At 38.1% G+C, this 23,563-nt stretch overlaps 2 protein-coding genes across 2 annotated transcripts; both read right to left on the bottom strand.

The window, feature by feature from the left end:
• Positions 1 to 152: 152 nt before the first annotated feature.
• On the bottom strand, positions 153 to 10,270 carry chordc1a (cysteine and histidine-rich domain (CHORD) containing 1a). The gene is made up of 11 exons (XM_049467095.1): positions 9,917 to 10,270; positions 6,674 to 6,723; positions 6,464 to 6,520; positions 6,033 to 6,193; positions 5,183 to 5,286; positions 4,934 to 4,992; positions 4,622 to 4,692; positions 3,853 to 3,955; positions 3,606 to 3,725; positions 3,458 to 3,520; positions 153 to 2,131 (listed from the first exon to the last, which is right to left on the bottom strand). The coding sequence occupies exons 1-11, from the start codon at positions 9,978 to 9,980 to the stop codon at positions 1,985 to 1,987; spliced, it is 999 nt and encodes a 332-aa protein (XP_049323052.1). The 5' UTR covers positions 9,981 to 10,270; the 3' UTR covers positions 153 to 1,984.
• A 1,159-nt stretch (positions 10,271 to 11,429) lies between these two features.
• Positions 11,430 to 23,268, bottom strand: nlrc3l (NLR family, CARD domain containing 3-like). The gene is made up of 7 exons (XM_007248583.4): positions 23,152 to 23,268; positions 22,758 to 22,833; positions 19,354 to 19,482; positions 18,398 to 18,499; positions 16,449 to 16,659; positions 15,401 to 15,644; positions 11,430 to 15,230 (listed from the first exon to the last, which is right to left on the bottom strand). The coding sequence occupies exons 2-7, from the start codon at positions 22,784 to 22,786 to the stop codon at positions 13,645 to 13,647; spliced, it is 2,301 nt and encodes a 766-aa protein (XP_007248645.3). The 5' UTR covers positions 22,787 to 22,833; positions 23,152 to 23,268; the 3' UTR covers positions 11,430 to 13,644.
• Between the last annotated feature and the right edge of the window lie 295 nt (positions 23,269 to 23,563).

Here is a 23,563-nt window from a genome sequence, read left to right as displayed (position 1 = left end):
AGATCGATTCATCTGTTCTCCCCACATAAAGCAAGGAGGGGTCTGAAAAACAAACAGGACATTTTACAGATAATGTTTCAGTCATTCTTTCTTTCCAAGAAATATACTGATATCTTTTCATTTGATCATATTTCAGTTATTTGACAATCATGTAACAGGAGTTGTATTTTTTTATTCACAGGGATCAATATTGTAATTTTGTACCACTGACCCTGATACAACGTGAATTTTTAAAAAGATTCTCTTTCCAAAAGACATTTTACCAATACAAAAAAATAAATAAATAATCTATATGATTAGAGATGGACATGTAGGACATTCAACAACTTAGTGTAAAAGACAGGAGGAGCTGGTGATCAGCACTAGAGGTTTTACTGGTTCTTTAAGGCAGAGATTGGTGAGAAAAAGGGGTCACAGGTTTTTGTATGACCTAAAGGTGAGCAAAAAAAGGCAAAACTGCAAAAATGTATCCTCAACATTGAGCTGAATCAGGGTACATTAATAAACAGTCATTACAATAGAATGTCTAAACTAATTATTAATTCACACTTAATTTCACTTAATTAATTCACTAATTAAGCCATTATTAATAATTACAATGTTTTAAAATAATTTATTTGTCTTAATTTATTATTATTGCAATATTCTTAAGCATTCAAATTTGGTAATGTTTAATAAAGTCTTAATTTGTGTCAACTAATAACTAGTTGAGACATTACTTAACTATTAACTATTTATTAATGTGTATTACTGTCATAGGCACTATTATTTGAAACCCTTATTGTACAGTATTTCCAACATTAGAATATAAAAAAGGCAGATTTGTACTTGTTCATACATACAGGAAGTGAGACACAGAGATCAAACAGAAATTATTTAAGAACTTAAATGTATAATTATATTTCTAAATCCATTCATGGTGAAGGCATACCTGTGGAGGGCATTGTGCAGCAAAACAAATGTCCCAAGTAAAACAGTATTCGTTCTCCATTATTTACCATCATCATAATTCCATATAAATCTCAGAAGATTGTGTAGGTTGTGTAGGTTCACAGGTGCATTTGGATAATAAATAAAATTGCTATATGTGTATTGCAGTTATCATAACTGATACTGAGTTTTATTCATTACCACTGTAAAGAAATCTCCAGTCTCTCCAATGAACCATTTTACACAGAATCCCACTGAAACAGCGACAAAGTGAAAGAGTCAGTGTGTTTATGAGGGTCAGACAAAACCAGTCTTTATGGGAGGGTAAAGGCGGATGTTCAAGGCTCATTCTGATAACAGTGTGTCAGATTAAGGCAGGTGAGTGTGTGTAAAGGTGGATGTGGTCCAGAGCGTCAGTGTGGTAGAAACCTGTAATGGTTCTGCAGTTTCAGTGGAGATGAGATTGTTTAGACCATAGACTGTATATAAAGATGGACACCGTGTCGCCGTTCCCATTCATTCAATGAAAATGAAGCCAAAATCTTCCTCCATTTTGGCGATTCAGAGACCAGAGTCTGCGCAGAAGAGACCAGAGGAGGGAGAAAGGCTGTGGAGAGACCGCCTACTCATTTAAATAACCCCGCCCCTGAGGGCTGCCTCGCGGTCACAGACTGCAGAGCGGAGCGGAGCTGACGGTCTGTTATTGGTCCCGCCCATAAGCAGCCCTTTTACCATAACCACACCTTTTTTGAATAGAGCCGAATAACGTTTTAAAAACCGAATTCTGTGGGGATATAAAAATTTGACAATATAAGCAGAGGTTACACTAGCTGTTACATTTAAATAATGGAGGTAGAATTACAGTATATTAGAAAAAAAAAGTGATTGAAAGTTTTCTGTTTTGCCATTGAAACCTATGGGGATGGGTGGAGTTACACAGCTTTCTGCAGCCGAACAGCAGGGGGCGCCCGACCTGAGGTGGCTTCACTTTTAAGAGACGATGCTCTGTCCAGCTATATACAGTCTATGGTTTAGACAGTCTCTCCAGGCTCTTTCAATCTCCGCCCTTCTTTTCACCACTGGTTGGAGGCTGTGCAGGGGGCAGGTCCAGCCGTGCCCATGACATAGGCTCCGCCTTCTTCATGGAGATTTCAATTTTGGAAGCCATGATGTTAACTACACTCTTACTGACATCAATCACCTGCCGAAACACACACACACACACACACACAAGTTCAGAGCACAGATTCACAACATTTAAGAGTAATTTCACACTTGCTTGACTTTTAGAAACAAATTACAGGAGGCTAAAGCTGGTAACTGTCACTAATTTCATAAATGATGGAACAAATTACTGTTATATATCGCATATTTGCATTCCTCCAAATTGACTGATTATTTATAATATAATACACATTGCTTGTTAATGTAACAGTGCTTATTTGCACTCTTTACTGGATTGATGGTTACATACTGCATATTAGCATTTCTCCAATTGAACTGATTACTTAGAATATTGCAATTCAACACTGCTCCATTGGACTGTTTGCATATATTGTGCCTAACCTTACATTTACTATGCATATGTATTTACTACATTTTTTGATTTGTTTTATTCATACTGTAATGTCAATAAAGTTATTCATATTCGTTATGTGATTAATACGGTGGCCGAGAAAGCCCAGCGCAGTGCAAATTGAAAAGCGCTGCAAAAGCACAAAACACATCCATCAAAATTACAACACAGGCGCAGCAAATAGAAAAACGCGCTGCAAAAAGAAAAACGCGCTGCAAATAGAACCACAACACAACGGAAGTGAGTCACAACACAACAGAATTTTCCCGGGGGACCTTAAAAGATGCTGTACCAGCTGTATACAAAGGACAATAAGTGGCAAACAAGCTTCTGAAAAGTAAGTTATGTTTATTAAAAGTTCTGCTTCACAAAACGCCTTGTTTGCCACTTATTGTCCTTTGTACACATAGTGAAGTCCGAGACGTTACTGAAGACGCAGCTTAGCTGGTACAGTATCTTTTAAGGTCCCCCGGGAAAATTCCGTTGTGTTGTGACTCACTTCCGTTGTGTTGTGGTTCTATTTGCAGCGCGTTTTTCTATTTGCAGCGCGTTTTTCTAGTTGCAGCGCGTTTTTCTATTTGCTGCGCCTGTGTTGTAATTTTGATGGATGTGTTTTGTGCTTTTGCAGCGCTTTTCAATTTGCACTGCGTTGGGCTTTCTCGGCCACCGTAGATTAAAGCATTTTGAAGGAGAAGTGGACTTGTAGTGAAACATACAGCGCTTTTAGCTGATGCTCCAAACAGGTTTACAATGGGGCATAGAGTAACCCATGCAAAGAAAATACTTTTTTAAAGAACTTAAAAGTATTTCAGAATGCTCAAGGTGAACAGAGGTGGGGTATTTGACAAAAGTTCATACTCGTTATCATGTTCACTTCAACCCAAAGTCCATTTTACACAGCAGTTCTCCTTTAAGCTATAGAATGGGTCTGAAGCTTCACTATGGACTTACCCCCCACAGACTCAGCTTCTGCTCAAACTCCTTCTCCACCTCGAACACCGCACGCACACACACCTGCAGAGAAGAACACACACCACTCAGTAACAGGGGAGTGCGTAAGTACATAGACACACACTCGTAATATATTACACACACTCACAGTAGTGCTGTTGGCCTGCACTGAACACAGCTCAGGGTTACAGTTCTTAGCGTAGATTGAGATGGTCACCTGACCGCCAGTCTGGTGCCAATCAAACCGACAGGGCACCACCTTCTTCCCCTGCCAAGATAAACATAAACATATACAAATAAACACATCATTAAATCAATTCAGGAAAATTTCCTAATGAAAGTAAATTAAGTAATATTTTACACAGGTTACTGCATAATAAAGTATGTACACTCACATCTGCATTCTTCCACACATGAGAGCCCTTGCTGCAGCCCTCCTGAGACAGAAATGAGTTAAAATCTGATGTTTTCTTTTGACAGCAGCTCCAGTACTTCATCCTAAAAGGACAGGGACACACAGACCCTCTATTAGAGAACTGTAGAACAGAAAGTTACTTAAGCATTATGACACTCAATTTGGCGACATGGCCAACAGGTTGGACACTAACACTGCAGGTAGGACATTTTTTCAGCTATTGTGGACAAAGCTTAATGCTGTGTAATGCTCAATTAATGCTGTATAATTTTAAGGGCTGTCAACATTAATGCAGTTAATTTGTCAACTTTAATTTCTTTTATTTCTTTATGCAAGATGTTGAGTGTGGAATATGAAGCTACACTAGCGTTTATTTTCTCAATTCTCAGTTAACTTCAGTAACTAATAATCAAATAATCAAAAACTACCTTGAGATTTTATTATACAGTAAAAATAGGATCTAGTTTGCCAAGTGTAAACCATACTACATCATTATTTTTCTCCCCTTTCTAAATATAAAGTTCAATACCAGTATTAATTTTTTTTATCATGATTTAATCAATGATTTATTCACAGAATATTGTTGTTAATAATATAATTTATTAATAAGGGATTGGCACCAATAATACAAAACTGTTTGCAAGAGCGATTCTTTTATTCACATTTAAATATTCATTATTAAAAGCTCAGTGATTATTTTTTTAATTGATTGAGACCACTAATAATTTATGTTATTTATTTTTCCTTACCCTTCGTGAAAGATGGGCACCCCAGAGTGATGCACACATGTCTCCTCGTCGCTCTTTGGTCCGGAGAATTTCTGTAAAATACACATTCAAGTGAGTACATACTGTACATACTTGCGTAAGAATAACATACACATATACACATACTGAAACACAAGCTCTATTAAATTCCACCTTAAATGGTGCAGCAGTTACATTTGTGTGTTGGAGGTGCCAAAATATAACAGCTGCACCATTTACATGGACTGGATCAGTTAAATAAGAAGCTGGTGTATAAGAAGCCTTGAGTTTGTTATTAAAAAATGTTTCGAATACCTTAGAGCAGCCTCTGTTTTTACACACCGTTCCGTATTTCACTTCATTTCCATCCTCGACTGTAGAACATATGAAACACACAACCGTAGAGCTCAGATCTCACAAACATGACCATGTTAAATGTGAGAGAGAGACTAAACCAATGCTTGTTATACCATTTAATAACTACCTTTGTAATAAGATACTCATACAACTGTAGCTACCGTAAAACAAATAGTGAGTGGAGCTCACTGGAGAGAGGGCTGTTACCTTTCTCTGTGCTCGCATTTGTCTCGGCTAGCTTGAGTTTTTCAAGTGCCTGTTGAAGGGACGGTGAAACCTTCTGCTGCAGGTCCACCAGTGGCTCCTCAGCACTGAAATAAGTTTATATTTATTATTACAGTCATCTGAAAAAAGTAGTAAATCCCATGGAAAGGTTTACATTGGACATTTAATCTTCATTTTAACAATATTGAGATCTTTAGGTCTGCTTGGAGCCTCACATGGTTGGCTAGGGTTTGAGCTGCAGCTATAACCAAGTTATTGATGACCTAGGGTTATGGGTACAATTGGGACTTTGGCAAGCTTCCATTGTAAAGCCCCTGAGCAAGGCCCTTAGCCTTCACAGTTCCCTGGACACCACAGCGTTCGATTCACACTGCTTAGGGCACTGTGTGTGTGCTCACTAATGTGTGTTAAAGTTTGTGAGCCCTTCAGTATTTTCTCTATATCTGCATGAATAAAACCTAAAGCATCATCAGACTTTCACACTTTTATACACATTAAAAGTAAATCAAGAGAACCCAGTTAAACAAATGAGACAAAAATCTGATATTATACATGGTCATTTATTAAGCAAAATGATTCAATATTGCATATTTTTGAGTGGCAAAAGTATGTGAACCTCTGCTTTTAGTATCACATGTTAGTTATGTTAGTTTATTACTGTTATATTCAGTTATAACCGTATATTAGTCTCTCAATACTGTTCAAATACGGATAAAATGTCTATTTAAGTGTCTATTTAAATATGTTAAAGAGAGTAAACATGGTTTAATAGGGTGTAGAAATTTTTCACATGACTGCATATATAGTACATACAGACAAAAAGAGCCTATACCTGGGTCTCTGGATGAACTCCAGAGGTTTTGGAGCCTGAATGATGTACTCATCAAAACGGGGCTTCAGGTCTTCCAGCTCCTTCTTCTCTCCAGAAGACTTTACCTCTGGCTTCACAGGCTCTGGGGGTTTTTCCTTATTATGGCAACCCTTAGTGCAGCCCTATGACACAACAAACTCACATTACAGATACAGTCTCTCATTAGAGAGAATATAAATAACACTCTAAATGTAGGTGTTGTGATATACACTGTGCAGGCAGATATAGTCTCTCAAAAGGGTGAATATATAAAACACACTAAATTTAGGTATTGTGATATTAAACACTGATTAGGTGGAGCTACAGCCTTTCATGAGGGTGAATGTATATTATTAACACTCTTAATTTTGGTATTGTGATATAAACATTAAGGGGTTGAATAATACACTTACAGAAATGTTAAGGAAATCTGAGAAGTCTGTTGTGCGTCTCTTACAGCAGGACCAGCCCTATAACAAAAACAACACAGACAATTAACTAAATTATGCTAATATCCTGAGTAGAGTTGCTGTTTTAAGTGTTAGCTGTCATCAGGAGATTGCAAATTCGATCCTTGATGATTCCACAGCCCCCTCATATCTGAGAGTCGCAGAACTTCTCACCTTCAGAGCATCGTGGAACACTGGAACCCCGGGATGAAAAGTGCATGCATCTGCAAAAACAAAAACACACATCTTAATTATCACACACTCAGAAATAACAATTCAGAATTCAGCACAATTAGACTCTGCTAATTCTGCATATAATGAAACACATCCAATTTCTATCGCTATATTAATCTGACCAGTTTAAAACCTTTACACTTATTATTTATTATGGCTATGGATTATTTTTGTACTATACTGTGTACATGGGACATAACATTAGAACAAACCTTAATTATATATTAGTCTATTATAGTAACAGTAATATATTGTTTACTGTACATGTGCTCAATACAAGTTGTCATCAGGGTATTAATTACATATTTTCTAGTTTTATTATTAATAATAATAATAATAACAATAATAATAATAATAATAAATATAGCCGCAAGCGGCAATCATCGGGTTCAAGCACCAACTTGCACAATGGTGCCTACTGGAGCATTGAATGGTGATGTGTAAGAAGGTCTAATATGATTGGAGATGCCCTGTCACATTTAGAAATTATCAAGTTTTTCACCTGTTATTAATGTTGAGCAGAGGCCTTTCAACCTGATCAGTGCTTAAATTCACATGTAAATCTAGTGAACTTTGTAGGATATTCATTAAGTGAGTTAGAACTAGTCAAAAGGTGTCTACATGTTATTGGTATTGATCAGGTGGCTTCAACCAGAATGTTCACAAAGTGGTATTCAGATTGACCTTTGAACCTTTGCAGAACAAGCTGAAATGTTTGACCAAACAAGTTTAAATTAACACAAAGGAGTGAATGTTCTGATATGACATGTAATTACGAAGTTATTATAAATCTAGTTCTGAATTAAATGGCGCTTCATCAAGCACCAACTAGCACAATGGTGCCTACTAGAGCATAGGATGGTGATGTGTAAGAAGGTCTAACACAATTGGAGACATTCTGTCACATTTAGAAATGATCAAAAGTCTTTCACCTGTTATTAATGTTGAGAAGAGGCACAAAGGAGTGAATGTTCTGATATGACATGTAATGTCAAGTTATTCTTAATCTAGTTCTGTATTAAATGGCGCTTCATCAGAGTGATATTGTACAGAGGTCTTTAACATTGTGAGATTACAGCAAATACTGCAGAGTTACAGCAATTTAGGTTAGAAATTCCAAGGCGCACAGATTGCTTGATGCCTGGAGAGTATTGTATGTGAAATTTTCACAAATGTTTTTAATGAACATTTACCTAGAGACTCTACAGTGTGCAGCAAGACTGAAATGGAGGTGATAGGCCAAATATCCAGAGAGTAGTTTCAATATAGCTATTTTCAAACAATTAGCAATTATGAATGAACAAAGCACTTTTTAAACATAGTTGTATTGAGAAATTTGTCAGAGCCACTGTACTAAATATGGCAAAAACAATTAGATGTCAAAATAGTACAGCATGATTGACATATACTCGTTTTTTTGGAACAGCGCCCCCCAGTGGGCGGATTGTTTCAGCACTTTGCAGGTCACTACAGTGTCTCCACCTGAACATAACTGCCAAATATCATCCAGATTGGGCAACATTCAGCCTGCCAAAATGTCTGCTGAATGCTGATTGGCCGATGTTGTTCAGCCATGTTGATTGATTAAGTTGCCCTTTGAACATCCTTTAGAGGCTGTATGATAGATTCTGCATGCAAAGTTTCAACTTGCTAGGTTGCACGGTTGCTGAGAAACAGTGCTCCAAATTTACCTCTTGAAGTGAATGGGGCATATATCCGGAAGGACTAATTTGCATATGGTGGCCATATTGTTTACATATTTCAACTTTTTCTTAATGAATATTAAAGCGCATGCTCTCACGAGTGTTTTGATACCAAACATGCCAGGATTGGTCAAAATTCCTAGGACTAGTTTGCAAAAGTAGGTTTTGCATATTATGCAAATTAGCACAAAATCTATATAGACGGAAGTGCATGGTCCAAATTGGAAAGTTGTTGGTATTGACCCAAGGAATCCATCAAAAAAAGAATTTTGAATGTAGGTCTTATGGTTTTTGAGTTATTGAGAAAATTGTGAAAAATGAATTTCCTTGTTTATAGCGCCACCACTTGACCAATCGGTGCCATTTTTGTTGTCCACCGAGATGCACTGATCCTACATCTACCTACCAAGTTTCATTTCTCTATGACTTACGGTTTAGGCTGCACAACTGTTTTTACAGGAGAAAAAGAATAATAATAATAATAATAATAATAATAAGAAGAAGAAGAAGAAGAAGAAGAAGAAGAAGAAGAAGAAAAATCTTAGCAAAAACAATAGGGTTCTACGCACCTTCGGTGCTTGAACCCTAATAAGAAGAAAAATCTTAGCAAAAACAATAGGGTTCTACGCACCTTCGGTGCTTGAACCCTAATAATTTATTCTGAAGATGTATCATTTAACGTTTCAAACATAACAATTTAAAACCTTTAGCAAATAATTTTCACTAATTCAGTAAAATTACATTTATAACCTTGATTTTTACCTAAAACTGTAGTAAGGATTAGGTTTAATACTTTGTTCAGGTTAAGTTTTCCAGTTCTAGGTGTAAACTTTAGTTTAGGTACAATTTTGGCGTTTAGTTCATTTTTAGGTTTAATGTTTAGTACGGGACAAAGTTTAATATTTAGTCAGTTTTAGTTCAATATTTAGTCCAGAGTTATGCTTAATATTTAGCTAGGTTTAACATTTAGTCTATTTTTAAATGTAATATTTAGTCCAGTTTTAAGCTAAGTTATATCTATAATACTTAAATGCCATCTTATTATTTTGAGATATTAAGTCATTATTTTGAGATTGTAAAATTACATAGAATCTCAAAATAATGAGATAGTATTTCAAAATAATGACTTACTATCTCAAAATAATGAGACTTACTATCTCTAAAAACTTACTATTTCAAAATAATGCGATAGCAGTTTGTGCTGGATTTTTTGTTAGTAACGTTATTTAGTTAAGGATAGGTTTTATATTTAGTTAGTGGGTTTCGGGTTAATCAGGCTGTGATAAAGCGGTTTCTCGGAGTTTTACACACGGCAGTCTGACAGTAATCTACTATCAGGTAGTTAATTAATTAAATATAATTAGATTAGCAGCGCGGCTAACTGTAAATACAGGCTCACTGCCCGGCTCGTGCTCAGTGTGTGATAGTTGTAGCTTTAGTTAGTAAGTTAGCATGATGCTAACCGAAGCCGGTAACTTACCCTCAGGGTTTCTGTCCGGATCGAAGCGCTGCCCGCAGCCCCGGTTATAACACAGCTCTGACATTATAACACACACAAACACAGATTAGCGGATAAAACACGGAGAGGGATAGATAGTTTGCGCGCGTGCGTGCGCGTGTGTGTGAGTAAGAGTATGTGTAAGTGTATGAGAGAGACAGGAGCTTGCTCTGTGTGTGTTTGGTTTGCCGGCTAAAGAAACGCCTGTAACTCGCGGACGGTTCGGGAAACTTCGAGAAGCGTCTATCTTCGGCTGCAGTTCGTGATCACTCGGCTCCAGTCGGGAATGCAGTTTTAAACTTCGGATCGTTTTCCGAAGTTGCGTTAGACCCGAGTTCGTTAAAATTCGGCTAAAATCGGAATGTTTCGACCTCACAGAGTGATTAACAGTGTAAATTAATAAATGTTAAATATACAAATTAATTTATTTCCACCAGAAGACAAAATCTTCTGATAGGATGCTGCTACACCTTATGCAACAAATACTCAACACAATATTAGAGGTGATTTTACATCCCAGAATATCCAATCATTATTTTCACTCGGGATTACATTGAGGATGACCCTCATTTACAGTGCAGCCGAATATTTACAGTTTAAAATAGATTGAAAACACTGAAATAAGAAATTAGAAATAACGATCTTGAGCTGTTTAGTATAGACAAATGGGTCTCTATAAGTTGCAGGGTAAAGTTGGCTCTACAAAGTATTGATATAAGGGGGGCTGAATACTTTAACACGTCACACTTTTTAGATTTTGTATTTTGTGAATTTTCGTTTCACTTCACAATTATATGCTACTTTGTGTTGGTCTATCACTTAATATCGCAATAAAATACATACAGCTTGTGGTTGTAAGGTGACAAAATGTGTAAAAGTTTAAGGGGTATGAATACTTTTTAAATGTTGTAATTTTTGTGACCTATTTGTTACATATGTATGTATGTGCTATACTATGGTATATACTAGAGCATCTCTAAAAAATATCATTGAAAAGTTACTTTATTCAGTTCATTATAAAGATGTATTACACACAGAGTGATCTATTTTAAAAGTTTATTTTTATTTTATTGTTGATGGTTATGGCTTACAGCCAATGAAAACCCAAAAATCTGTGTCTCAGAAAATTTGAATATTAAATAAGACTAATTTTTGGCAGTGTGGGCAATGTGCCAAGTCCTGCTGGAACATAAAATCTGCATATCCATAAAAGTTGTCAGCAGAGGGAGGCCAGTGCTGTAAGATTTTTCAGGAAAACACTGCACTGACGGACTTGATATAACACAGTGGACCAATACCAGCGGATCACATGAGTTTCACATTTTGAACTAAATTACTCAAATAAAGCAATTATGTTACATTTTATGTTATGTTATTCAATTATGTTACTTTTTTTTAGATGTGTTAGTACATATAGCTGTGTCTACATACCACAATAGATATGCAGAGCTTTATGTAATTGTGGTAAAGTGAAGTGAAGCAACGCAACACTAACTGCATTAATAACAGAGGTCTTTATTTACTCTGATATAATAAGACATCCAGCTGTTACATGGATTAGATCTCTCCCAACCTACACTCAACTCACATTACCTACACTTCACCATTAGAGCTGGTGTTTGTAAAGCAAACCAGGTTGAGTGAAGGAGACTGTAGGCAGCAATTACACACATGTTCATTCAGGCTACACACACACACACACACACACACACACACACACACACACACACAAAGCTGAGAAACAGCACCATACATATCAAAGTTACACTAATGAAGATTTCCTTCAGTTCTTCAAGTCCACCCACTTTTTTGCAAAATTCTTTGCATAATTACAGTTAATAACAGCAAACTCAAAATGCATGACTCACATTCATCAATAGATGGAGCTCTTCCTGCTGCGGACTTTGCTCAAATAAATATTTTTACCTATGCTGGAGGCAGCGCGAGGCAGAGGCCACAGTTAACACACATAAACCAAGTGCCAAAAACCCTTTGAGGAGCCAAGATATTATTTAAAATATCCTAAATCATTCATATTAATAGGCTCTTCTTGCTAAGAAAAACAGAACTAAACAAATAAAAACCCCACTCTGAATGTGTTCATCATAAACACTGAGTTATGCACAGAATTTTGGAAACCAGGTGGAGTTGCCCTTTAATATCAGCACAGGTTTCTGTAGCAGCATTTCAGACGTTCTACTAGAGTTTGTCAGTGATGAACATCAGCAGTATGTTTAAAATTGGATTCTCCAGATCTAATGAACTGCATAGAATTCTTCATCTAGTGCATCTTCATCTGTAAACACAGCTTTTGATGACACAATTTTTACATTACATACACATACACACACACACACACACAGGGCATGTGCAATACTTATAAAACAGTAAATATTCTCCTCCTGTTCATTAATCAGTGTAAATGCGTAAATGTACATGTAATAATCAGTGTATGGCTGTTTTTATACTCTATGGTCAAGTATATATGATTGGTTTACATATCATAAAATGCATTCAATAAGGCAACTCATCGATGTGTCAACATGTCCTGTTTCCCTTCACAACCTCAGGAAATTGTCTCACCCTTATGCCCAAGATAACCCCAGCCCTCACTCAGGCAGACCAGATACCGGATTCACAAACAAGGCAAATAATAAATCTCTGAAAATCAACAAAATAAAAAATAAACAACTAGTAAAGCTATTGGTTGTACAATCTTGTGATGTTTTGTGGCTCTACGTCAAAAACTGTAGGAGTGCATTGAGAATTTTGAGAAAAGAATAATAAAATAATAAAAATAAGAAGACCTTTGTGTCTAGCAAGTACAAGCTAGGAGGCCAATCTAGCTAATACATGATAAAAGCTCACAATCCACCATTAGCAATACATCTAAGAAGCTAATGTGGCTGACAAGTAACAAAAGCCTACCCCCCACCATTTAGTTGACTTTTATTTTCTGGCTTTTTACTGAAATGTTACTGAAAAAGTCAGAGGATAGAATAAGAAATAAACTTCAGGCTTGGTCTAAATATGGCTGTACATAAAAAATAACGGCTCTTTTTCACAGACTATTCTCATAATCCTTTAAAGACTTCCATGTTCAAATGCCAAACAACTTGATTGTTTTTTCTTTTGAATAAACCACTTGTGAACCCGGCATAACCCCGAAAACAAAGATGAACGTGATATGATTTAGTTCAAGACGATTTTACTGTTACTCCTCCAAATAGGCCAGTGCTTCTGTATTCAGTCATTCACACACGTTCATCTGGTTCTCAAATCATGGGGCAGTTTGGTAAAAAAAAAAAAAAATCCCATCCAAAAGTACCATGATTAATTACTGATTCCAGATTTAGTGAGACATGAGATTTTAAGTTGCTGACGTGTACTTGCTTAATTTACAAGAGGCGATGTTAGGCCAATGTGCTAAGAAACAATGGATGTCTGTAAACAAAATTTAATAACTTAAACTTAAAACCTGATGTAATGTGATGTGGTTTCATATGCAACAGATGTTAATTCCAAGGTGTTTTATTCTGTAGAAACATATATAGTGTAATCTAAAAATGTGACTACACCTCTTTAAGCTTGATGACTTCCAGCACTGGTCTTTGGAGTGAGCAGTATAAATAAAGGATTTAAAAAGTCAGAACTAAAAGATGTAGTGAACGCTGCCTTCCAAATGTCGCCCATAATCATTCTTAGTTTTGTCATCTATCATTCTTGCCCTCCTCCAGCTCGTTGAGGCACCACTCCAGGTTCTTGCACCTGTCTGGTGAAGCATTCTCTTTTATCTTCTTGTTCACGTACTTTACAACATCTTCCAAGCCCCTGGGCACCGGGTGGTGCTGGGGCATCAGGTATCCGCGCAGGTGTGCCTCCGTCCCGGGCGTGACGAAGCCAAAGAGAAAGCGCAGGAACATGTCCAGGTGTCCATTGCGGCTGGCTAGGGCTCGGTCGACGGCCAGTTTGTAAAGGTCAAAGACAGGTCTGTCCTTCAACAGCTTGGCCATCTTATTCTTGATCTGCTGCTCAAAGACGTTCTTGCCCTTGTTCCGATACGTCACATACGTGTACACGGCAGCCATGAATTCCTGCATGCTGTAGTGAACAAAGCTGAAGGCTCGCCCACTTCGTCCGTACCCACCCTGACGCCTCACTTCAGCTGAAATCCCTCCTCGATTGGCCACCTGCTCCATGTCCAACTCCATGGCCGCAATATCATCCTCAAAGAAAACATCTCTTTCCTCTAGAATCATCTTCAATGCAAGCTTACCCATCTTCACCAGAAAATCCTTGTCAGTATCCTTCCAGCGCGACGCTTCAAAACCCACTCCCACATAGCGCTCAATCTTACGGTTCGTCTGCACAATCATGTACTGGGCGTAAAAGTTGGTGAGGGCCGGTGGGTGCTCATCGTTTTCCGGGCTACGTAAGCGTCTTTCAAAGATGAAGCCCACAATCCAGCAAAACAGAGGCAAATGGCAAAAGTTATACATTGCCTGAGAGCGCTTAATGTGCTCGAGCACTCGGACACCGACCTCTGGAACCTTAGTTCTCTTGGTAAAGTACTCATCCTTCTTTTCATTGGATAACCCTTTCAAATCTGTGAACCTGCTGACATACTCTAAAGGGATCTTGCGTGCTGCCACCCTATGACATGTTATCCATATCCTGGCATGAGGCAGCAGCGTACCCTTGATCAAGCTAGTGAAAAGAACATCAGCAGGAGCTGGTGTTGTGACGTCACGGACCTCCGGATTGTCCTTAAAGTTTAGGGGCTGCCTGCAAAACTCCAGGGCATCTATAATGAAAAGGATGGGGCAGTCCTCGTTTTGCAGAAAGTCAATGTTCTTCGTCTCTGAGTAGAAGTTGGCGAGCATTTCCAGGAAGCTGTGATCATTTTCCTTAACCAAGTGCATCTCTTTGCCAGGAATGGAAAAGACAAACTGAAAGTCCTGGTTAGTGAGCCCATCCGACCAGTCCATGATGAACTTCTGCACAGCTACAGTCAGACCAATACCTGGAACCCCCGTCATAAGGACAGTGCGGATCCGGCCTTCTCCCTCCAGTGGACGGAATATATCACTTGCTCGAATGGGTGTTCCTTGGTTGCTGGAAAAGTTCGGCTTGTGGAACTCGTGATCTGTATTGATGTCCCAGTCTCCACCAATATATATGGACGGCTCTGCAAAGACGTCACTCACGAAGCGCTGCTGACCAGGACGACAAGTACCCTCATACAGGTTGTAGTAGCGCCTTGAGTGGCTGCCCCTCAACTCATGTTGGACAATAGCTAAACAGAGAAAGAAAATTAATTAGTCTGATATGGAACCAGACCATGTACAGATAAACCAAAAACCAGCTTAAACTTGAAAAATCTTCAATCTTTGTTATATTTGTCTAAAAATGGCAATTATGACTAGAACTAATTCATTTAGAACAGACTGAAATAGCTTTTTCTACCTCTCTTGCATTTAATTTCCAGATCATCTGCGAGTGGCCGTTTGTTGATGTTCTGCAGGGTTCGGGTGGCGTAGTACAGTGCCTCTCCTTTCCCACGCCGCTCCAACAGCCGGTCAACAACATCCAGCACATCGCAGTCTTCCAGCTGGGAAAACTCAAAATGATGCTTATACTGACTGCACAGACTGCGCTTAAACCACAGCAGCTCGGCGAGGTTCAGTTTGCTCAGAACCCCCTGTATAGCCTTTAATAAAAAATAAACAAAACACATATCTTATGAAAACAACAGGAAAACAACTTTTCTCTTAACGGCAACAAGACTAAGGAGCTGATACCAGAGACTCTCTCAGAGAGAGGAAAATAACCAACTGAAAATCTCACCTGGGTTTCTTTGACTACTAGAAAGAAAAATGAATGGGTTCATATAAGGGCTGGGAGAGTAATTTAATTTATTTGATGAATCAAATTAAATGGTTTAATGCGATTTTTAAAATGGCACACTGGAGATTGTACATCTTTACATACAGAAGCTACAGAGTGAATCTCAGTAAATAAAAAAATTGCTTCTGTCAGAAACATGTAAAGAAATATTTTATGCGGCAGTGATTTACATATTTTACTCTTTCCTCATATTTACTGAAATACAAGGAGGATATGTTTACACTGTTTGATATAAAAGCTGCATGTAGGGTTTATAAGGGGTTGCAATTCATATAAAATAAATAAATGAATAAATTAATAATTGTGCATCACTTTAAATGGTGCTGGTTACAAAAAAATACGATAGTTTTTTGTGTAAGAAGTGAAAGTCTAAATTGTAATTGAGAATCACATATATTTGACGAGTTCATATGCAGCAATTGAAAAAAATCAAGAGCTCATTAATGTTTACTTATTTTTATCCTAAAACTATACTAATTTGGGACTCACTCGTTGGTTTGCAGTAATTTTCTGATATAACAGCAGAAATAGGAAGCTAGTATGCTCTACAAAACTAGCTCTGCTGATACCTCAGTTTGTTGTTACAGTGACCTCATTATCATCTTACCTTGAATACATATGGCAGGGACAAGGTTTCGTGTTCGATTCCAGACTGTAGGCCAACGCCCTCTGGTGGTGGGGGAAGATTCTGCTGGGGCTCTGGTGGGATGACCTCCATAGCCACCTGAGACTCTGCCCTCCTGCTCGGCCTCCCTCTGGGACTGTAAAACTCGTCATCTGCCTCATCTGCAGTCCTCATCCCAAAACTCTGCTCACGTCTGAGAAGTAAGAAAGAGAAAGAGAGAGAGAGAGAGAGAGATGATTGATTTGTATGTGTCATCATGGGGTATTATCTAAACCTGAGATCAGTCATGGACGTGAGGGTCAATAAGAGCTATAAAGAGTGGTGGACGAGGGTTTGAGAGTCAGTAGATACTCCGGAATATACTGGACAGGGGTGTGAGGGTCAGTAGAAGCTGACAAACATGGTGTAGAAGGTGCGAGGGTCAATAGAAGCTGAGAAAAATGGTGGATGGGGTGTGAGGTCAGTAGAAGCTGAGAAACATTGTGAACGTGTGTATGAAGGTCATTAGGAGCCCAGAAGCATGGTGAACAAGAGTTTGAGAGTCAGTAAAAGCTGAGAAACGTCATAAATGGTTTGCGAAGGTCAGTAGGGGCTCAAAAGCATGGTGGATGGAGGTTTGAGGGTCAGTAGAAGTTAAGGGAATGTGGTGGACGATGTGTGAGAGTCAGAAGAAGCTAAGAAGCATTGTGAATGAAGGTGTGAGAGTCAATAGTAGTTCAGGAGCATGGTAGACAAGGATTCAAGAGTCAGTAGGAGCTTAGGAGTGTAATGGACGAGGATGTGAGAGTGAGTAAGATCTCAGGAGCATGGTGGAGAGGAATTTAAGAGTCAGTAGAAGAGTCAGGAGTGTAATGGACGAGGATGTGAGGGTCAATAGAAGCTCAGGAGAGTAAAAGTATTGAGTGTTAGGAAAGAAAACCCAGCAGCACAGGAAGAAACGAAAGGGTAAGGAGAAGCAAGGAATATAATCCAACAAGACTTGACATCTTCCAAGCTTTCCTTTTCTTTCTTAAACTAATTCACTTTCTCTTTTACATAAGTACGGTGAGATAGTATTGTACTAAATTCTGTATCTCAGGCCAAGTCTACATTACATCAAATTTTACAAATTCTGATCCTTTTACCGCTCATCCGAACCATCAGATAAGAAGAAAGAGTATATCTGGCCTACACCATTGTCAGTGTTTAGAAATATTCATTCATGTGTCTGTGTTGTGTGGCATTTAACTGCAGTGGTGGAAATGTGTTAACAGGAACACAAAGCTCGGCAGCCAGTTAGGCATAGTTACACTTCTGGAAAGGTGCACTGCACCGTAGGTTATGGTGTAGGCACATGGCTATGGACTTTGATGCAGAAGCATCTGCATTATCTGTACTGCAGTCTTTAATAACTGTTCATTAGCATAGAAACACATTTTGAACACTGAGGAGTAAATCCCTATATTGATAAATCTCTTTTATGCTGTAACACACAACACACAAGACTTTTTTTTTACTTGTCCTGTGGTCATGTGATTTTAATACAACACACAATACAAAAATCAAAACAATTTGATTAAATTGAGATTTTTGTTTGACAGGAATTGTCACACAAAGTCTCATTACTGTGTTACTTGTCAATCACCAATTAATCATCTACATAAATAATCATCACTCGGGTCTAACTTTCAGAAATTATCTCTGAAAGGAAAATGAAAAATAGGAAAAAGGGTGTGAAACAATGTGAAACTTAATGTGTAAACACAGCTCAAACCAATGTTTGTAATGTGATAGTGGTGAACGTTTATACATGTCCTCACTCTATGCGTGACTGGAGTGCAGCTGCTTTCACATACTCATACAGTCTCCTTTGCAAATTCCTTTCTCATAGATACTATAGAAATCAAACTCATTGTATGTGTGCATGTGTGGGCGTGTGCCTGTGTGTATACCCCATTTCATTGAGATAGGCTCCCTCCATGTGGATGCTGGACTGTTGCTGGGTGAGCGCAGTGATGCCGGTCTCTGGAGAGTCTGAGCGATACAGTCTGACCCTGCAAAACATGCACATACAATTCCCTTATATTTCATGCCTGCACATAGAATCAGTTTAAGGTTTTTGGGTTTACATACACCATGTTATACTCTTAGGTGTTTATGGTGGTGTTTGATTGGTCAGAAATGTGACAGACATGTTTATGTTGATAAAATCTCTAATGATGCCTGATCACTCCCCATGTACACGCTGCAGACGGGAGCTCTACTGTGCAAAAAGTTACCATAACATCAAATGAAAAAGTACACCTCATGTAACTGATTACTCTATTTATGTGGAGCAGTCTAAGTGTTGCTTTTTATCAATTGGAGCAGCTGTTTAAACACTGGCACCATTATCGAGTGGAGCAGCTATTTAACTGCTTGCTCTATCAGAGTAGAGCAGCTGTCAAAATTATAAAATGGAGAAGCTATCTAATTGCTTGCTCTATTATGTAGTAAAGCAGCTGTTGAAATGCTGGCTCCATTATTGAGTGGAGAAGCTATCTAAGTGCTTGCTCTATCATGTAGTAGAGCAGCTGTCTAAATGTTGGCTCCATTATCGAGTGGAGCAGCTATTTAACTGCTTGCTCTATCACAGAGTGAAGCAGCTTTCAAAATGCTGGCTCTATTATTGAGTGGAGGAGCTTTCTTAATGCTGGGTCCTTCAACGAGCGGAGAAGTTGTCTAGGTGCTTGCTCTATCATGTATTAGATCAGCTGTCAAATGCTGACTCCATCACTGAGCAGAGAAGCAGACCAAGTGGATCAACTGTCTAAGTAATGGTTCGTCAACCAGCTGAGCAGCTTTCTAAGTGTTCCTTCTTCATCAACTACAGCAGATGTCTAAGCGTAGTGTATATATGTTTACGTACCCTGTAGATGCTCCCGGTGTCTGCAGGTTGACTTTAACAGTCAGCAATGGAACATCATCATGATCATCATCGTCATCGTGATCATCGCTACGCATTGAGCCGTAGCTGCTAGGAGGACGCTCCATTATCCTGAAAACACATTTAATTAATCAATATAGCATTCAATCAACTAAGCAATCTATAAATTGACCTTATAGATGCCTTTCTTCCTTGTAGCATCAGTGCTAATTTGTGGGGTATATTATTGATATTACTTATCTAGCTGCATTAGCCTAAAAGCTCCAGTGCTAATTGGAAGGGTATTTATATGCTTCCACTACTTGTTATCTAGCCATTGGCGTAGGAACCGGGGGGGATGGGTGGGACATGTCCCACCCAATATTAGAAACAGGTGGATTTGTCCCCCCCAAAAATGATACCGTTTCGCTCAGCTGTACTATCAATGAGGAGACAGACCGGACCAATCACGGAGCCGGTTCAGGTATTAAGTCCCGCCTCTCAGTAGAAACAGCCAATCAGCTTGCTGGTTTTGCGGCGCGTGGAGGAGAGGCAGTTTGCTCTTGGAGAAGCCCCTCCCCCTCGCTGTGAGATTTAGCAGCGGGATCGGGCTACAGCAGCTTCAGCTGATTTTAGAACAGAGATGGATATAAGGTGAATTTTCTAAAAGAAAGGTAACGGTAGGCTAACCACGTAAACTGTGATGATATGTTTCTGATAACTGGTTAAACATACACCGCTCTGAATCAGCACACAGATTAAACCCACCGTGATTAATAAACTGCAGCTGTGTTAGTGAGTTAGCTTAATTTAGGATTTAGCTAGATTGGGAGTCAAAAAAAAAACTATATATGTAATGTTCAACTTGCCTTGTACCTGATCAGCTAATAACTATTACATTTTCAAACTGTCTTTATTAATTTATTATTACAGGACTTACTGTGAGCTATAATGAACGAAAATTCATTTAGCTAACTAGTTATCTAGAAGCCAGCTGTAGTGGATAGACAGAATTTATTACAGTACTTTATGTTGGTAGTTTAAAGCAGTTTCTTAACCCTGGTCTCTGCCCTAAAATTGTGTTTTCCACTAGATCCAGCTGATCAGCTAATAAACAGTCAATTACTGACTTTACCTGTTAAAATCCTTTATCCCCCTATGGAGCCTAAATTAATCATGTATATCCAGCAGTGTATTAAACACATCATACCACCACTTACTTTATAAAGTGCATTTAAAGCAGAGGAAGCTCTTGAATTTGGAGAACAGTGTTGATATGCAGTAGAATATGTAAGAACAGGGTTAAGAAACACTGCTGTAACGTGACTTCTGTTCATTTGTAGTTCACAGTAAGACCACATGTCCTGACATTTATAAAAATCTCTATGAAACGTAAAGTTACATTCTTTTACATAAAATGACACCATCTTAAGAAGAGCTCTTAGTAGAAAAAAGTGGAGAAAAAAAGAGTGGAGAAAATGTAAATATACAACAGAATTGACATGCCAATAATACTACTACTAATAATAATAACCAAATCTGTTATATTATTTTAAATATTAGGTGATAACTGATCATTTTTGTCATATGTATATAATTCAGACATTGCACGCATAATTTCTTCTAAAAACAGTAACTGTAACGTGGAGTAACATGTTTACTTTTAATTAAAAGTAATTTCCACAAATGTTGTTCTAGGAAACTATAGGGTGGGCTTGGGTTCATATTAGCAAATGTGTGCCCCCCAATCTCAAGCCCGCTCCTACGCCCTTGTATCTAGCTACATTAGCCTAGAAGCTTCAGTGATAATTGATGGGGTTATATACGCTTCTATTACTTGTTATCTAGCTATATTAGATTAGCAGATCCAGTGCTAATTGGTGGGGTATATGCTTTCACTACTTATCTTTTTACATAAGCTTAGCAGCTCCAGTGTTAATTGGTGAGGTATTTATATGCTTCCATTACTTATCTTCCTACATTAGCCTAGCAGCTTCAGTGCTAATCAGTGGGGTATATGCTATCATTACCTGTTATCTACATTAACCGAGTAGCTTCAATGCTAAACAGTGGGGTGGATGATTTATATACTTGTTATCTACAGTATCTCACAAAAGTGAGTGCACTCCTCACATTTTTGTAAATATTACAAACACTGACGATATGACAATTTGATACAATGTAAAGTATTCAGCGTACAGCTTGTATAACAGTGTACATTTTCTGTGCCCTCAAATGAATACAACACAGTCATAAATGTCTAAACCGCAGGCAAAAACAGTAAGTATGGTACACCCCTAAATAAAAATGGCCAAACTGTGCCCAGTTAGCCATTTATTCCTTCTTGGTGTCATGACTCATTAGTGTTACAGGGTCTCAGGTGTGAATAGCCAGCAGGTGTGTTAAACACACTGTATCAAATGGCATCTGCGTGGCAGTCGTCCAAGAAGCAAGCCTATTCTAAAAATGATGAACAAGAAAGCCTGCAAACAGTTTGCTTAAGACAGGCAGACTAAAGACATGAATTACAGGACCAAAATACACTTATTTGTTTCAGAGGGTATTAAAAGCATGTGTGGTGTCAACCAGGTGAGGGGCTGGATGGTTTGAGGCTTCATGCAGCTTGTTATAGCTGTACTATCGGTTGTTGACATTGTTCATTGTCTTAAGACTTACGATAATATTAAATACAGGACGAGAAAATGACTGACTCTTGATTTTATCCCAACTCTGGAAATTTGTCTGTGACAGTGAAATCACTTGGAAATTATTTGGTGTAAGGTTAACATGAGGGTAAAAGTGCTGGACTGGCCAAGCATATCTTCAGACCTAAACCCAATTGAGTATCTGTGGGGCACCCTCAAGCGTAAGGTGGAACAGCACAAGGTCTCTAACATCCATCAGCTCTGTGATGTCTTCATGGAGGAGTGGAAGAGGATTCCAGTGGCAATCTGTGAAGCTTTTGTAAATTCGATACCCAAGAGGGTTAAGGCAGTGCAGAAAATTTGTGTTGCAGCAGTTTAGACATTAATGGCTGTGTTTTGAGTTATTTTGAGGCACAGTAAATTTACACTGTTATACTGTAGCTGTACACTGACTACTTTACACTGTATCAAAACGTGATTTCGTCAGTGTTGGCCCATTAAAATATATAATAAATAATTTACAAAAATGTAAGGGGTGTATTACTTTTGTGAGATACTGCACGTTAGCCTAGCATTAGCCTTTTTACTTTTATTTGTTAAGTTCCTGTTTTTGACACTAAAAATTAGTGGTGTTTTTTGGGAAGGGTCCTTTAAGAAAAGACAATTAGCTTTAATACCATGTATTAGTTTATAAAATAAAGCTTTGCTTAGCTTATTTAGAAAAAAAGAAGTGTGTAAAGAGGTGAAAGAGTGTGTGTTTACCTGTCCACTTCGCTGTCGAGGTCACTCATTTTGAAGGTTTAAAAATTCAGTGTAGAAACACACACCATATCCCTGCCTTTAAACACAAACAAACATAAAATTTACTTAAAACAAATTTTCAGTTGGAATTATCCGTTCCACCTTAAATACTGCAGCACTTATATTCTACAGCATGAAAGCTAACTACTCTAACAGTGTACTATTTAAGGTGGAACAGGAATTTCGAGCTAACTGCTTAGCACCGAATTTCCGACCCAAATTAAGCCCACAAACAGCACCTTTTCGCCGCTGCTGACATGTTTAAAGTCCAATCTCACCCTTTAACTCCCCTAAGTAGCACTACAATGACAGAAAAATCACTTATTAATCCAAATAAAACTATAATAATTCTCACCGCTCGCTCTGTTCGGCAGCGCTTCCTCTTTCCGCAAAGATCCGAAATGCACAGCAGCGCTACGTCAAAGTTTCACTTTCACCCGGACTTTTAACCTTAAAACCATATACACACACTTCTTATCTTATCAACAAAGAATAGAGCAAAATACAGCTCATAGAAACTATTTTTTAACTTGTTAAAAAAATAATTATTATTTATTTAAACAAATATTTTTTATAAATAATTTTTAATTATATTTTAATGGGACACCACTAAAGATATGAAACTTTGATATAACGTAAAGTAGTGAGCGTATAGCTACAATATAACAGGGTAAATACGCAATTCCCATAAAATAACAACTTACAGCCCATTAAAGTCTAAACCACTGGTAACACAAGTGAGTACAACCCCTAATTGCATGGCAGGT

Source organism: Astyanax mexicanus, chromosome 18 (genome assembly GCF_023375975.1).
Source record: "Astyanax mexicanus isolate ESR-SI-001 chromosome 18, AstMex3_surface, whole genome shotgun sequence".
NCBI classification, from domain to species: domain Eukaryota; kingdom Metazoa; phylum Chordata; class Actinopteri; order Characiformes; family Acestrorhamphidae; genus Astyanax; species Astyanax mexicanus.
Note: the sequence above shows the minus strand (reverse complement) of the source record. Positions and strands in the feature narration are given on the sequence as shown.

Coding starts and splice junctions, on each gene's coding strand:
- chordc1a (XM_049467095.1), bottom strand. CDS start 9,980: ATGTCAGAGCTGTGTTATAACCGGGGCTGCGGGCAGCGCTTCGATCCG. Junction 3,956..4,621: donor GTGCCCATCTTTCACGAAGG/GTAAGGAAAAAT, acceptor CTGTCCTTTTAG/GATGAAGTACTGGAGCTGCT. Junction 2,132..3,457: donor AGAAGCTGAGTCTGTGGGGG/GTAAGTCCATAG, acceptor GTGTTTCGGCAG/GTGATTGATGTCAGTAAGAG.
- nlrc3l (XM_007248583.4), bottom strand. CDS start 22,786: ATGAGTGACCTCGACAGCGAAGTGGACAG. Junction 19,483..22,757: donor CTCGACAGCGAAGTGGACAG/GTAAACACACAC, acceptor ATGTGTTTTCAG/GATAATGGAGCGTCCTCCTA. Junction 15,645..16,448: donor CCCTGCCATATGTATTCAAG/GTAAGATGATAA, acceptor TTTTTATTAAAG/GCTATACAGGGGGTTCTGAG.